Source organism: Gamsiella multidivaricata, assembly GCF_025024155.1.
Source record: "Gamsiella multidivaricata strain RSA 2152 chromosome Unknown BC939scaffold_74, whole genome shotgun sequence".
Lineage (NCBI taxonomy): Eukaryota > Fungi > Mortierellomycota > Mortierellomycetes > Mortierellales > Mortierellaceae > Gamsiella > Gamsiella multidivaricata.
The window spans coordinates 161315-177783 of record NW_026251782.1 but is presented as its reverse complement, the minus strand read 5'-3'; the positions used below and the strand labels follow the sequence as shown (position 1 = coordinate 177783).

Sequence of the window (16469 nt, the reverse complement as noted above, 5' to 3'; positions counted from 1 at the left end):
TCAGACGCCTTCGCGCGCGCAAATGATCGCACTTTATCAAAGAGGTTTTTTGCTACATAATAGCTTTTTATCCCTCGTCAAATCGACATTACCAAGAGGTTTTTGCTGGAATCAGCTTTTTATGCCTTGCACATCATACATCGAAGAGGTTTATATTTTTATCCTCACCTATATCAAAGAGGTTTATATTTTTATCCTCGCCCCATAACTATCACCAGAGGTTTTTACATTTTATCCTCAACACACATTCAGCATCATAAGAGCTCGCATAGAACAGTACGACTCACTCTTCCATGGGAGGGGAGCCGTGTGGCATATAGCCCATTTTACACGCTGTATCTGTGTTCGATAGCTAGACTGAGTCCAGATATTAACTTAAACCACTGAGCAATAAGTAATTGCTCAGTCGCTGTAATTAAAGATCCCTCTCTTGTTCTCATTGACTCTCTGGACAGTTATATTTCTCAGGTGGTGAGAGTGCTGGAGGAGGGTTCGGGGGTAGTTGAAGTGGTGATGGAGTCAGTTGGGGCCGAGAATGAGGGTGAATGAGGAGAGGGTGAAGATGGTGCAATAGGTGGAAATGATGGAAGGGTGCGTGCTGTCGAAGGTGGTGGGTTGTGAGGTAAGGGTGAGGGCAGAGGCGATTTATAAGGAAAAGCATTGTCGGCTTTATTTTGAAGTTTGTGATTCTGCTTTGTACTATCGCCGCGCCCCTGAGTGTCCAGGGCTCGGGTGCTAGGCTTGATGAAGGCGAGACTGGCCTGGTTCAGTTCTCGCCCTCGTCTTTTCCCGAGTCGGCGGTGGTCGTAGGTGTCTCGAAATTATTGAAGGCTTGCTCACCGCGGCAATTCTCAGCGATGTGACCGAATCGGCGGCAGCGGTAACAACGACCTTCGCGGAAGCAACGGGACTTCTCTGCTTGATCGAGCTTGGGAACGGAGCGGCGACGGGGACTGGCTACATTGGTAGTGTTAGAACCGTGATTGGCGGATCGGACGCGCATGGCGTCTACTTCCATGGGTTCGGCAACAGGCGTGGCCGAGAGTGAGGCGGCTGAAGTCGCGGTCGGTGTCTGGGAGGGGATGTAAGTTGGCTTGGCTTTGGACTGTGCTCGGGCGTAGACGCCATTGATTCGCTCAGCGACCTTCACGGCCTGTTGCCACGTGGAGGGGTTCGCGATTTCGACCTGAAGTTGAGTTTGAGTGACCAGTCCAGAAATAAAGTACTCGCGGAGCATGTCATCGGCGGGATTGCTCAACTGAAGGGCCAGGTCGCGGAAGCGTGTGATATAAGATGCGATATCTTTGACAGAGGTCTGTTTAAGGTCTCGGAGCTCCATAAGGATAGCGCGCTCATGGTCTGATGGTTTAAATTCGTTGGTGAAGGCAGTTTTGAACTCCTCCCATGGTGTGTCGTCGGTGAGGGTTGACATACGGTACCAGGTAAGAGCAGTACCCCGCAGGTGGTCAGCAGCGGCGGAGGTCCACTCCATCGGGGTGAGCTTGGTACGTCTGCAGTATCGCTCGAGCTCCTCCAACCAGTCGCGCGTAGCCAGAGCGTTGCGACCGCCATGGAAGAGCTGTGGTTTGGGGGGTTTGTAGGCAGAAACGGAGCGAGATGAGTCTTGGATGACCGATTGGATTTGGTGGTAGGCGCGCTGCCTGTCAATGGCATTCGAAAGGTTTAGGCTGCTAAGGCCGTTGACGAGAGAATCGATGGAGTCCATGATGCTGGTTCGAGTGGTAGGTAATGAGGTGTCTGGGGGTGTCTGGGGGTGTCTGGGGGTGTCTGGGGGTGTCTGGGGGCGTCTGGGGTGTCTGGGGTGTCTGAGGTGTCTGGGGTGTCTGGTGTCTGAGATATCTGGGGTGGATCGAAAGGCACCTTTGCTACCAATGCAAACGGTCAAATCAGGTGGAAGTGGATCTAGGGTGGAAAGGAGGCTTTATTCGTATCAATGCTGCTGTCTAGTTCTACGTGTGGATGGGGTTTATATAAACTGGCTGGATAGATAGCAACAGTGTTCTAGAAAGTCGTAGAAAGATGGGCGAAGCGCTGATGACATCATAATGCACTTAACCGAGCATAAACCTGTTGCACAATTGCCCATAAGTTCGGCGTATCTCAGTCGTCCGTGAGCAAGCTAGCCAAGCAAATGGACCCAAACATGGTGCGACCAAGAGCAGGGCGACCAGGCCGAGTTTCGATGGCGACAAGACGACTGATGGTGCGTAATGTAACGAACGGGGAATTGGAAAATGCAGTTCAGGTGCAGCGGTACCTCGAGCAGGAACTGGACGTCCATATCTCTGTTTGTAGGGTGCGGCAGATCCTTCGAGAGGAAGATTTAACCGCTCAACACAAGATTAAGAGGCCAAAGTTGACACCTAACCAGATCAAGAAGCGCATGGAATTTGTGGCCCGATATGAGCATTGGACGGTGGAGGACTGGAAACGAGTTCTGTGGACGGACGAGACAAAAATCAACCGTTATGGCTCCGATGGGACCAAGTGGGTCTGGAAAAACAACAAGGTCGGTGTGGCATATAGCCCATTTTACACGCTGTATCTGTGTTCGATAGCTAGACTGAGTCCAGATATTAACTTAAGCCACTGAGCAATAAGTAATTGCTCAGTCGCTGTAATTAAAGATCCTCTCTTGTTCTCATTGACTCTCTGGACAGTTATATTTCTCAGTCGGCATGCAGGCGCGATTGATTGATGAGACACTCAAGCATGGAGGAGGGTCCCTTATGATGTGGGGTTGCATGGCTTGGGACGGGCCAGGTTTCATCTCTCATATCGAGGCTGGGCTGGATGCAAAACTATACGTTGAGATCCTAGAAGAGTGTGTTCCTTTGACCCAAGAGTACTACGGGATCGATCCAGAGGAGATGATTTTTCAGCAGGATAACGACCCCAAGCATACCGCCAAAATTACACGCCAATTCTTTGGGGACAATGATTACGTGGTTCTCATGTGGCCACCCAACTCTCCGGACTTGAATCCTATCAAGCATCTCTGGGGGCACCTAAAGAGGCTTCTTGCGAAGTATGAACACCCTCCTGGCGGTATCCCGAAGCTCTGGGAGCGTGTCCAAGAAGTTTGGAATAAAATTGATCCGTCGCTGATCCAGGCGCTCATATCCAGTATGCCGCGACGCATCCAAGCGGTCAAAGCGGTCGGCGGACGACACACCAAGTACTAGGAATAGAAAGTGAAGGGTTATCATTAGATTTGAGCGAGAATTAGAGAATACTATATTTTTTAGCACGTGCTGGAGGAATTGAGTCAATACACCGCTACCGCAAGATGTGTGATAAAGGAAGATAGAGATATCCATTACGCCTGAAACGCCTAAATGATATTCCTAGATGACTTCGCCATCTTTGAAAAGCATTATAGCATCCTACGGCACGTACAGGCGAAGAAATTAAAAAAATTATGCCGAGATAAAAAACATTGACTCAAATATTATTGTCACTGTACAAGACCATACCATGACGCTTCCGCCGCCAAACTTGACTGTTCCCTGGACTGTACGACTTGTCAGTCGCCCCGGAGCGTCGTCCCAGACCCACCTAATGCCATCAGAACAGATCCTATTGATTTTGCACTCGTCTGACCATACAACTGTGGCCCAGTCCTCTTCCGTCCACTCTTTGTATTTCTTGACAAACTGCATCCGACCTCTAATGTGCTTTGTTTTGAGTGCTGGTCGCTTGACAATCTTTTTGGCCACTAGTCCAGCTTCCCGAAGTCGCCGTCGAACTGTCCACACCGATACAGGTCGTGCCAACATCCTGTTGGCCTCGCTCTTGGCCTCCACGGCAGTCCTAAGAAGTCCGCGCTTCATGTTCAGCTTGAAGTGCTCCACGGTTTCTTGACCAATCTTTCCCGGACGGCCTCCCTTGTTGCTCGGTATGTTTTCTTTGTAACCTGAACGTATTCTGCTAGCCGTTGCCTGAGAGATGGTAAGACGTTGGGCTGTCTCACGAGTGGAAATACCCTCAGACATGAGGCTTATTGCTTCCTTAACAGTGGATGGAGGTACGGGCTTCATTTTTTGCAGATAGATAGAGTAGAATAAGGCAAACAGGAAAACGAAACACAAAATGGGTTCATTTATAATGAATCTGATGAAAATGACGATGGTATTTAAAATTACATAAAAATGAGGTTAAGGTGCAAGACTGATTCAATGATGACGGATGGCACAATCGTCATGCAGCAATGGGTGTGCATACTTCTGGCTCCAAAGCAAGCAGCCCTGTTCGTCATTGGATGGGCTACATTTGTGGTGAATATGACGATGGCTGAGGTATTGGTTCCTTGTAGGCGAGTGCCAACGCAAAAATCATCGCATCATTGAATCAGTTTTGCACCATACTGTAAGAGCCCTTCAAACGTAGGATTAGACAGCAATCAATCATCGAATAAACCTCTGATTCCACCCTAGAACCCCTCCGACTCCTGACTATTTGCATGGTAGCAAAGGAAACCTCGAACCACCCCTCGAAACCACTGAACCATTGAACCATTGAACCATAAGCTTTTTCATCCAGCCTGTCAAACCATGGAACAACTCTCTCGAACACTCTCCACCCTGAACATCTCAGAAGAAGCCCAACAAGCTGTTGCCAACGCGTTTCGCGCCGCCGTCGCCTCCGCCTCCGAGTCCACTGCCAACGATACAGCCCGTACACTTGCCACGGTCCTTAAACCTCAAAAACCGAGTCCATACGATGGTGCTATCGACGCTGTCGCGTCCCTTAACTTCATCGAGAGCCAGGAAGAGTATTTCGCTATTGTCGAGCTTATCCCAACCAAATGGGTCCGATACGCCGTCCTGAGCCTCGCGGGAGACGCCAAAGCCTGGTGGCGTTCTTCTGGTCTCACTATCGAGACCTCTTGGAATGACTTTCGCAAGGCCTTCCTGGAAGCCTTCACGCCGCCGGACTCCGCTAATGCCGCCCGCCGAGAACTGACCAGGCTTCGCCAGAAAAACCTTACCGTGGCAGAGTATACGAGCCGCTTCAAGCGTCACTTGCGGCTCATCCCGAACATGGATGCGGGTACAGCGCTGTACAATTACATGAACGGGCTGGAATCCGAAACCAGCAAGGAGGTGCGGCTTCGACAACCCACGACGTTGGATGCCGCTATCCAGCAAGCTACCATCGTCCACAGTATCTTACACCCCACCAACCCAAACAATGCCACTACGACCTCTGTCCCAACCGCCTCCTCAACCGCCGAGCCCATGGACGTGGATGCAATGAATGTCCTCCTTGCCAACCTTGCCTCTCTAGCCAAAACGACCACCGTCGCCAGCATCCGCCAATCCTCTCACCACACCGCTCGCTCGTCCTCACGCCCCTCTCTTCCCAAGCTTGACGCTGCCTCACGCGAATACAATATGCGACATGGTCTTTGTCATCGATGCCGTCTCCCAGGTCATATTGCCAAGAATTGCAGAGGCGATAGAGCATTCCATAATATCGAAACGGACTCCCAAGCCGCTGACGAATCGGGAAAAGACCAGGGCGAGCTGTGAGCCAGGCCAGCTTCGCCCGATCGCCATGCCTACAAACCCTGGATAGACATGGACGCGGTCGCTACTCTGAGCAAAATGAAACAAATAAAGACAACGATTTTCACCATGCTCACGATAGAACTTCGTCCCTGACAACCAAACCAGTTGCCCCCTCACCCCTTCTCCTGACTCCACCTCTAACCTCGACCTCACCCCTTGTCTCACCCTCCCCCCAGTCCTCGACCTCCTCCCTTTCCTCGACCTCATTCCTTTCCTCGACCTCATCCCTTCCCTCGACCTCATCCCATTCCTCGACCTCACCCCATTCCTCGCCTCACCCCTTTCCTCGACCTCATCCCTTTCCTCGACCTCATCCCTTCCCTCCACCAAGAACAGCAACAAACGCCGCCGTCGCAACGCCACCCGCCTTCAGTCTTTTAACACCACCTACAAACATTCTCGCCGCCTCCTTACTTTTATTGCTGCTGTCGATGGCCGCCCCGCACGAATCCTGATCGATGGAGGGGCCGAAGGGAACGTTATTAGCTCTTCCTTCTGTAGTACCAACAAGACACCCTTGCAAGACAGCACACCTATCCCAATTGTTCTTCCTAACGGTTCCGCTTCCCTTGCCCACCACACTGCGAACCCTGTTCTAGAAAGGGATGCTTACAAGGACAATATTCATGCAATCGTATATCCGCTCCAGAAGTATGATCTTATCCTTGGCAAGCCTTGGTTGACCGAGGTAAACCCCAATATTAATTGGCGCACAAACGATCTCCACTTCGAACGCCATGGCACCCCTATCCTCTGGTCATGTCGTGGGTTCGCATCACCCTCACCCTCTTCTGGCTCGACCCTCTCTGCTCTCAATTTTGTCACTGTCGCATCCGAACCCGATGCGGCTGTCTTCCTAGCTCAAGTCAAAGTTCCACAACCCACTGCAACCATGGCTCAGAGCCTTCCCGAACCCATTCGTCAGATTGTCAAGGTTGAGTTTCCTGACGTGTTTCCGCCAGAGCTCCCAGACGGACTACCGCCAGATCGCGGAGACAGTATGAGGATTGAAACGGACCCGACAGCAGACCCCCCTGTTCGCCCGGTTATTCGTTTATCAATTGCAGAACTCGACGAACTGAAGAAGCAACTCACAGATCTCCTGAAAAAGGGCTTCATATCCCCCAGCACCTCACCATACGGCGCGCCTGTTCTGTTCGTAAAGAAGAAGGATGGATCTCTTAGGATGTGTGTCGATTACAGAGGACTCAACAAGATAACAAGGAAGAATCGACATCCACTACCGCGAATTGACGAACTCATTGATCGCTTCAGAACAGCACGCCACTTCACCAAGCTGGATCTTTTGTCAGGATACCATCAGATGCGTGTTCACCCGGACGACAAACACAAGACGGCGTTCAGGACACGATACGGTCACTATGAATTCAACGTCGTTCCATTTGGTTTAACCAACGCCCCGGCCGCTTTTTCTACCATGATGCGCAATGTGCTAGACCCTGTCTTGGATAAGTGTGTCGTAGTATATCTGGACGACATATTGATTTACTCTAACAGCGAGAAGGAACACTTGCAGCACATCCGGCAAGTCTTAGCCCTCCTGCGCGAGGCAGGCCTCTATTGCAAGTTGTCCAAGTGCTCTTTCATGCAGGACGAGACCGAATTCCTGGGCCATGTTATCTCGAAGGACGGACTCAAGACTAATGCTGGACTCGTGAAGGCGATCAGGGAATGGCCAGTTCCCTCGACTCAGCGCCAAGTTATGCAGTTTCTGGGCTTGACAAACTTCTACCATCAATACATTGACCGCTACGCAGATATTGCTCTCCCTCTCACCACGTTACTAGGCTCCACGACTCCGTTCACTTGGGACAAGCCCCAGCAGGATGCCTTCGACGCTCTGAAAAACGCTGTGACTACAGCCCCAGTCCTCCGCATCTTCGACCCAGCCCTCTCCACAGCTGTCGAAACTGATGCCTCCGGCTTTGCCATCGGTGCTGTTTTATTTCAGACGGATAGCAACGGTGAATCTCGACCCGTCGCATTCACTTCACGCAAATTGTGCCCAGCAGAACGGAATTATCCGACACATGAGCAAGAATTGCTGGCTGTGGTGCACGCCCTCAAGACATGGCGGTATTATTTGGACGGATCGCACTTCATCGTCTACACGGATCATGCGACTCTACAACACTTTCCAACCCAGCCTAATTTGACGCGGAGACAGGCTAGATGGATGGAGCTCCTCCAGGAATACGATTTCGACTTCAGATACAAGCGAGGCAAAGACAACATCGTTCCCGATGCACTTTCAAGAAGACCCGACCACAAGGACGAGAACCCTGCCGGCACAGCATTTAATTCCATGGACGTTCAGGTGGACCTCAACTTACGGAAACGCCTGATCGAGAGCTACCCTTCAGACTGCACCTTAGGCCCAGTATACAACAAGTCGTCCAGCGCAGGCCCAACGGACCGCTACTTTGTTGCAGATGGACTACTCTGGATCAATGCTGGTGGCGAGCCACGCCTATGCATCCCAAACGACAACAAGCTCCGAGCAACCCTCCTCCATGACGCACACGACTCGCCCATTGCTGGCCACCTGGGTTTCGAGAAAACATACGAGAACATGAGACGAACCTTTTTCTGGCCACGAATGGCTCGTGACACAAAAGCATATGTGGGATCATGCGAGCAATGCCAACGCAACAAACCATTGCTTCAGCACCCTGCCGGTCTATTCAAGCCTCTGGACATACTGTGGTGTAGTAAATGAGAATCAGTTGGTTGTTCTTGCAAAGTTAATATTAGATCACGGGGAAGAGCACCGCCCCCAGAATAAAAGAATAAACGGTCTGGTACCTGAACCAGAGTCTTCTTTCACCAAAATCATTTGTATCACACATTGTATTCGTCCAGATTGTCCGGATAACACCGCATCAACGACAGGTACTGACTACCACCGTCAGCAACCCATGCAACGAGATACAATCAACAGGGAATGCCGATCCTGATCATTCGCCACCTTTGCGCCGTCAATCGCTCTTATTTAGACATTGTACTTGCCCCGCAGCGCTTCCCGATTACCGATCGTCTCATTGAGCATCCGTCATCGGCCCACCCTCGTGAAACGGCATTATAAAGGTACAACGGAGGCCTGATCAGCAACTATTGGCATACAACGACTCCAGAGGGTGGACTTCATTGTCACGACTCCTCACCTCATCGGACATCACAATATGCGAACTCCTTGCAACTACCCCAGTCATTCCCAAAGGAATATAGTCCTAGCTCGCACCATTTAGCTAAACAGATCCCCATATTTATTCCTTTCCATTTACGTCTAGTCTATTTTACCTTTGTGTTCTTACATTCCGATCTAAAGGAGGACCTGCACCACGAACCAGTAAGTGACCGAAGCACAGCCTTGCCGAAGTCCTATTCGCGTGGTAACTCCTGTTGTAAATAGAACTAATGGTAGAAGTTATAGAACCGTTAGTAGACCCCTACACCGCAATACCGAGCCAGCGATTGGATACAGTCTCCATGGATTTCATCGTGTCACTTCCCAAAACAAGCCGTGGAGTCGATGCGATCACGGTCATTGTAGATAAGTTGTCCAAGCAGGTCCATTTTTGTGCTAGCCATACCACGGACTCCGCCACCGACGTCGCCCGATTATTTTTCGAGCAAGTCTTCCGCTTGCATGGTATGCCGCGCGCCATCGTCTCGGACCGCGACTCTCGCTTCACAGGCAAATTCTGGACGGCATTAATGAAGATGATGGGGACCAAATTAAACATGTCAACGGCATATCACCCTCAGACGGACGGCCAAACGGAACGTGCCAATCGAACGCTCGAAGAGATGCTGCGCTCTTACATTTCGTATAACCAAAAGGACTGGGATCTGTTCTTGCCGATGCTCGAGTTTGCATACAACAATTCGGTAAACCCAACGACAGGATTTTCGCCCTTTTTTCTCAATCATGGTCACCACCCTCTCGTGCCTGCATCACTTCTGAAGCCGTCCACCACCAACGTGCCATCAGTCTCAGACTTCGTGGCTGCTCAGTCGGCTGCTCTCGCTAGCGCCCAGGATGCCATCGTCGCTGCTCAGGACCGCCAGAAGCAGCAAGCAGATAAATTCCGCAGTAACGTGCCGTTCGGCGTCGGAGACAGGGTACTTCTCAGCACAGAACACCTCTCGGTCGCAGCACATGCCAATCGACCCTCAAGAAAGCTGGAACCGCGATATATCGGCCCTTACAGGATTGTCGAGCAGGTCAATGACAACGCATTCAAGATCGACCTGCCACCCAATATGCACCAACATCCTGTGTTCAATGCCGATTTGCTCCGTCTTTACACCGAGTCACCAACTGAGTTCGGCGATCGCATACCGCCTCGACCTTCACCGGAGCTCATTGATGGAGAAGAAGAGTTCGAAGTAGAACGCATTCTGGATCACAAAATATTTGATAGGACACCTAAATGGCTCGTTCAATGGAAAGGATACCCACTGGAAGAGGCAACCTGGGAGCCAAAGGCGTCATTGGTCAATGCTAAGGAGGCCCTAGCAGAGTTCGAGGCCAAGCGTGAAAAGGAGTAACGTTTTTTTTTAAGATGGGGAGGTGCAACAGGTACAACTGTTTATTCGAGAATGATGTCATGGTCATAACCATGCTGCGCCTAGTTTATAGAGCATTCCAACACAACTGTGTCTAGTATATAAGAGCCCTTCAAACGTAGGATTAGACAGCAATCAATCATCGAATAAACCTCTGATTCCACCCTAGAACCCCTCCGACTCCTGACTATTTGCAATGTCGGAGACATGGACGTTGATGAGGATTGTATTCCTTCTCGTCTACCCTCGTTCAAGAAGAGGACCGCTATCAACGCTGATGAATCCGTCCCAGGTTATGATGCTTCGATCGATGAAAGCCTTACCGAAGAAGACACGGACAACGAAAGCGAACTAGAAATGGCCAGAAGCACGCTCGAAAACATGCGGCTGAATCTGAAGCGAATGGACAAGAACATTTTGCGACTCCAATCGCGCGCTGCCAGAGACTGTGGCATTCCCAATGCGCAGCTTACCCAAGAATTGTCAGACTTCAAAATGCAACGTAGCATCACGTTCGGCAGCTACGGCGAGCTCAAGCAAGCTTATGAAAACTTGGCCGAGTCCATGACGCCCCTAAAGCCCAGAATCGTGGCGAAAGAAAGCACCGTGTATGAGGCGAGCGATGACTACCAGTCCCTGCCCATCCGTCGAAACCAGAAGTCCTTCATTGGAGGATTGCCGATTAAGCTACAGAGCAACTGGCCAAGGTACAACGGAAAGGCTGATGAAACCGCATACGAATTCTTTGACAAGTTCATTCGTCAAGTCCGTCCCATCCTAGGGGAAGAAATATTCAGGCAATATGGTCATACATACCTGAGCCTACTGGTCAGCGATAACAACTTTCAAGACCAATTGCAAACCGCGTTCGACAAGCTCGAAGGAAATGTCATCACTCGAGACATCATGGAGCGAACATTCCTGGACGTCTGTCTCACGAAAGAACAGCGAGAAAAGAGCGTGGCCAAGGTCACCAAAATCGGCCGTCACAAAGGAGAATCCTACCGCTTATTTGCCACTCGAATTGCGCGCATCGTGAAACAGTATCGCATCCAAGAGGACAACGGTGTCATCTTGACCCTACTCAGACAAGCCATCCCAGCCAAGGATATGACCAATGTCAACCTGCATTACCTCTACACTAATCAAGGTACCACTCGCGATACGCCTGAGACGATCGATGATTTTTGCACCGCCCTTGGCAAGATCGTTGGACCCGATGATGCTAGAGATGATTTTGAGCTCCCAAGCAGCTCCCTCCGTGATCAAGGAGACGTCAAAGCACAAAGCCGTAATGGCAGAAACAGTAAGGAGAAAGCTGGCAGCATGTCTTACTGTACCAAGTGCAAGGACTACAGACACCACTCCAGTGAGGAGCACATCGAGTGCGAGCACTGTGGACGAGCTGGTCACCAGAAGCATACCTGTCGCAAGCTCGACAACCAGCGTGGCCCTTCCCGTAATAATGGTCGCAGTGACCGCGGTCGAGACAGCTACAGTCGGTACAACAGTCGTGACAACAATCGTGACCACAGCGTTCGTGACAGCAGTAACCGAGATAATAACGGTCGTCACCATCCCTACAATCGGGACGGCTACCGCCCGCGCAATGATCGTAGCCCTCATGGTGACAAAGGTGTGTATCATGCCACCCGCACTCCAAATGCAAACGAAAATAAGAGATACATCTCACTGAACGAATTATCATCTTCCTGCTCTTCAAAGACAAATAGCTCGGAGCAAGACCAGTACCAGCAAATAGCTGACGATGAATTTGTGAACATCGCGCACTTGACAGACTCGGTATCAGAAGATAAAGATAATAAAATTGAGCAATTCGATATAAATCTCGAGAGCATGACCCTAGAAAATTCATCACTCAACGACTTTGAAACCATTGCATATACTGCTATGTCTACCCATGACACGAACGAACGCAGAATTATCATGCCCATCTACTTCGATAACAACGAGTATGAGGCGCTTATCGACACAGGAGCATCAAGGTCGTTTATTGACCGCTCAATCGTGGACGATGCTCGTATCAAAGTCATCAATGCACAAGGAATATATATCTAGGGCATAAAGAGATGCATGTCGCACGTATCGGAAGCACCGAAGACATCGAAATCGAGTGCAATAACCACTGCTTAACATCAGCGTTTGAGGTGTTTGATTTGCAGCACTCATTTGTCATTGGGATGGATTTATTCCACAAACTTGGTTTCTCTATGGGAGGTATCTCCGACGGACGCGAGTCAGCCCAAAGCCTGCCTCGACCAGTCGACGATGAACGACCTTCCATTTTGCCTCTAAAAATACCGGCGATAGAACTGACCGAAGAATACAAAAAAGAGAAGACAGCCTTCTTGACCACAATAACGGCTGCACTCAAGCAAAACGATGAGATCCCACGTTCGAGCCATTGTCCATTACCAGAGATGAGAGTTTCTCTTCGAGTTCCCAGAGGCACAACGCTTTTTAGACGACCGCGCGTGTTCGCCGAGCAGCAACAACAAATCTTTAATGAGCAGGTCGAAAAATGGCTAAAGGATGGCGTGATCACCACGGCCCCAGCTGGAAACCCTCATAATAATACTTTGACATTAGCTGCAAAGAAAGACTTGCTGGGCAACAAAACAAAATGGCGTGTCTGTCTTGATCCGCGTCCACTGAACAAATTACTACCAGACGATAATCATCCAGTGCCATTGATATCCGATATTTTGCAACAAATCGGAGGCCATGCAGTATACTCCACAATTGATTTAACGCAAGCGTATCACCGTCTGCCAGTGGACAAAGATGATCAACCTTTAACTGCATTCATGCATAGAGGAACGCAATATATGTTCTGCAGAGCACCATTCGGGCTCAAACCGCTATCAAGTATCTTCCAAAGAGGAATGACTAGAATCCTGGGCGACCTGCCTTTTGTCCTTATATTTATTGATGACATTGTCATATTCTCAAAAACGCGGGAAGAACACGCAGAACAAGTGAAATGCGTAATTGAACGATTAACTAGAGCAAAGCTCATTATCAACCAGGAGAAGTCTCATTTCTATGCCACCCAAATTGTACTCCTTGGGTTCGTCATCGACTTGAAAGGCAAGCGTATCGATCCAATGAAATTAGCAAATATTGATCAGTGGGTTCCTCCTACCACCAACACACAAATTCAATCCTATATGGGAACGTTCAATTTTTTCCGCGAGTACATTCCGCTATTTAGCACACTAGCTGCTCCATTAGACAAACTGCGCAACGTAACAAAGCCGTTCCAGCTGAATAGAGAAGAACTAGAAGCCTTCAACACCTTCAAGAAACTCCTTGCTGGTGCACCTATCTTACACTTTCCGGACTTCTCGAAGCCATTTTATGTCGCAACAGACGCATCCAACGTTGGCATTGGCGCTGTCCTCTATCAGCAAACTCGGAACGAGAAAAAGAATAAATGGGAAAAGCAATACATATCATTCATGGCGAGATCTCTTCAAGAGCGCGAACGCCGATATTCTGCAACACAAAAAGAATACTAGGCATTGTGTTTGCTCTAACAAAATTCCATTACTATCTGTGGAGTAGGTCATTCACTCTATTTACAGACCATCGTGCACTCACATTCATTCATACTCAAAAAGAAATGAACTCGATGCTGACTGGATGGCATGAAACAATCCTCAGCTATGACTTCAAAGTCGAGTATAGACCTGGTGTCATGAACGTCCTACCTGATCACTTATCACGATTGTTCCCCGCATCCATGCATAACCGATACGAGTCCAGTAAAGGACATATCATCAACGCATACATGCATGTCCTGCAAAATGAGGATAATCCTTACAAGGTCATAAGCGATGAAAAACAACGTGAAGAGATATTGGACAAAGCCCATTCTCTTGGTCACTTTGGTACGAACGTCATGGTGAAAAACATTCATGCCGATCATATTACATGGCCTCGTCTAGCAGATGATTGCCTGACTTGGGTTAAGAAATGCCCGGAATGTCAACGTTACAATATTGCTCAAAAAGGTTATCACCCTCTGAAAGCCATCCACGCACAATTGCCTGGTGAACATATGGCAATAGACCTAGCAGGGAAACTTCCCACTTCAGTTAATGGTCATCAATACCTGCTGATTCTAGTCGATGTGTGCACACGCTTCGTGTTCCTGAAACCAATACGCGATAAGCAAGCGATCACCATCGGACGTGCCCTTTTTGACATATTCTGTCTCATTGGTTTTCCCCGTGTTTTGCAATCTGACAACGGTACTGAGTTTGTTAACGCTCTCATGAATACTATCAGCACTGAAATGGGCACCCAACACCGTTTGGTCACTCCGTATCATCCCCGCGGCAATGGCGTTGCTGAAAGGCATGTCAAGGTTGCTGTGGACATTATAAAGAAAGAGTTCAAACAAAAAAGCGATACCCGGGACGAACACGTACCCATGGCGCAATTAGCAATGAACACACGCATAGTTGCTTTGCACAACCCATCGCCGTTCTCTTTATTTTTTGCACGCAAATTTAATGGATTCCATAACTTTTCGAATGACAAAGATCAAATGCTTACCCACGACGAACTCTGCAAACGTCTTGAATATATGACAACAATCGTCTTTCCTGCTATTGACAAGAAGTCTAAGGAAACACAACGAAAAATGATTGAGCGATTTAACGCTACCATTCTGCATAACGATTTCCCTGAAGGCGCGAAGGTCATGACCCTCGACCCTATCAGAGGCGACAAGCTATCCCCTCGTTACGAAGGACCTTATACCGTAATACGCCGATCAACTGGAGGCGCATACGAGCTAAAAGATGGCACAGGTGCCCTGCTTGGACGAAAGTACGCTCCTTCTCAACTGAAACTTGTTCTCGAAGATTTTGGTGAAACGAAAACCTACGAGGTTGAGAAAATTCTCCATCACCGTCCACATCCTACTAAAAAGGGGGAGTGGGAGTACAGAACCAAATGGAAGGGCTTTTCCGACAAGGAATGCACTTGGGAGCCTGCAGAACATTTCGTAGAAAAACAATGCATCCGAGAATACTGGAAAAAGCACGGCAATAAGCATGCATCACCAGAAGACAAGACAAAGAAGCAGAAAGATTCGCAATCAAAGTCGCAGAAGAAAACGCCAACACAGAGGCAAAGCCCCTATACAAGGCAACGACGTGCCCGTAATTGATGGCGCGTCATAACAAGAGGTTTTGCTCCAAGAGCTTTTTCCCTCACAACATAATTTAACAATCGAGGTTTTTTTTATATTTTCCCTCACAACATAATTCAACAATCGAGGTTTTGTACATTTTCCCTCAACCATAATATTCATTCACTACACATGAGGTTTTCCCTTTTCCCTCATCATATCTGTGGCATCATATAGAGTTCACACGACAGGTCTCACTCTTCCATAGGAGGGGAGTCGTGTGGCATATAGCCATATTACATGCTGCCACCGCGTGTATTTAATTAGATCCAGCGAGTCCTATCAATTTACTTAAGCCACCGAGTAACATATAATGTTCTCGGTGGATTAATATTAAAGATCCCTCTCTTGTTCTCATTGATTCCTGGTTCATATATACTTCGCAATGGTCATGGAAACCAGCAGGCCGGAACTCCACGCGGAAAGCTTTCTCGAAGTCGAGCCAGTCGGTACCGTCCGATCGATATTGGCCGTCCCACCATAGGAGGCCGGCTTCGCCCAGGTAGGCAATAGCGGTGACAGTGCGGTTTGCCTCAATAACTTGCGCACCGCGAAAAAAACGTCGAACCTGGGTGAGCCAAGTCTCGCACGCGAAACCATCGCGCACGCCTGTGAATGTCGGAGGAGGGGGATATCTGTAGGTGGGGAGGAGAATGGCGGTAGGGGCGACGACAGCGGTATCGCCAGCAGCGGGGGCTTGGAAGGAGGTAGGTAAAACGGGGGCGTTCATGGTTATAAAGGAGAAGAGATCGGCGAGGAAGTCAACGTCCAGATTGGGGAAAAAATTTGATTGGGCAATTGGTTAAGGTTAAAATCAGGAGTACAGGGGTAATTGGTGGAAAATAAAAATCAAAGGGTGCTTGGGACAATTGGACAATGGGTGGTGGTCGAAGGAACCTTTGCTACCATGCAACAGCAGCAGAGTCAGGGGATCAAGAGCAGTGATCAAGTGGGAATGCGTAGATATGAATACTGTTTAATGATCGTAAGTAGGGACTATATACATGTCTGGGGTCTATTGTACAGTGTCGTAGCGGTGTTGTCATGGTGCCAGGCTC

The 16469-nt window shown here is 49.2% G+C and overlaps 3 protein-coding genes across 3 annotated transcripts; 2 read left to right on the top strand and 1 right to left on the bottom strand.

Annotated features, from left to right (window-relative positions):
• Positions 1-5063: 5063 nt before the first annotated feature.
• Positions 5064-5555, top strand: BC939DRAFT_480373 (uncharacterized protein; the record flags this gene model as incomplete). The annotated part of the gene is made up of 1 exon (XM_051558936.1): positions 5064-5555. The coding sequence occupies one exon, from the start codon at positions 5064-5066 to the stop codon at positions 5553-5555; it is 492 nt and encodes a 163-aa protein (XP_051408483.1).
• Positions 5556-11304: 5749 nt separating this feature from the next.
• On the top strand, positions 11305-11753 carry BC939DRAFT_463026 (uncharacterized protein; the record flags this gene model as incomplete). Its single annotated transcript, XM_051557187.1, has 1 exon — positions 11305-11753. A coding segment is annotated over one exon (449 nt), but the record flags the coding sequence as incomplete, so codon positions are not given.
• Positions 11754-15670: 3917 nt separating this feature from the next.
• BC939DRAFT_480371 (uncharacterized protein) lies at positions 15671-16141 on the bottom strand (the record flags this gene model as incomplete). Its single annotated transcript, XM_051558935.1, has 1 exon — positions 15671-16141. One exon carries the CDS (start codon positions 16139-16141, stop codon positions 15671-15673), a length of 471 nt encoding a protein of 156 aa, XP_051408481.1.
• Between the last annotated feature and the right edge of the window lie 328 nt (positions 16142-16469).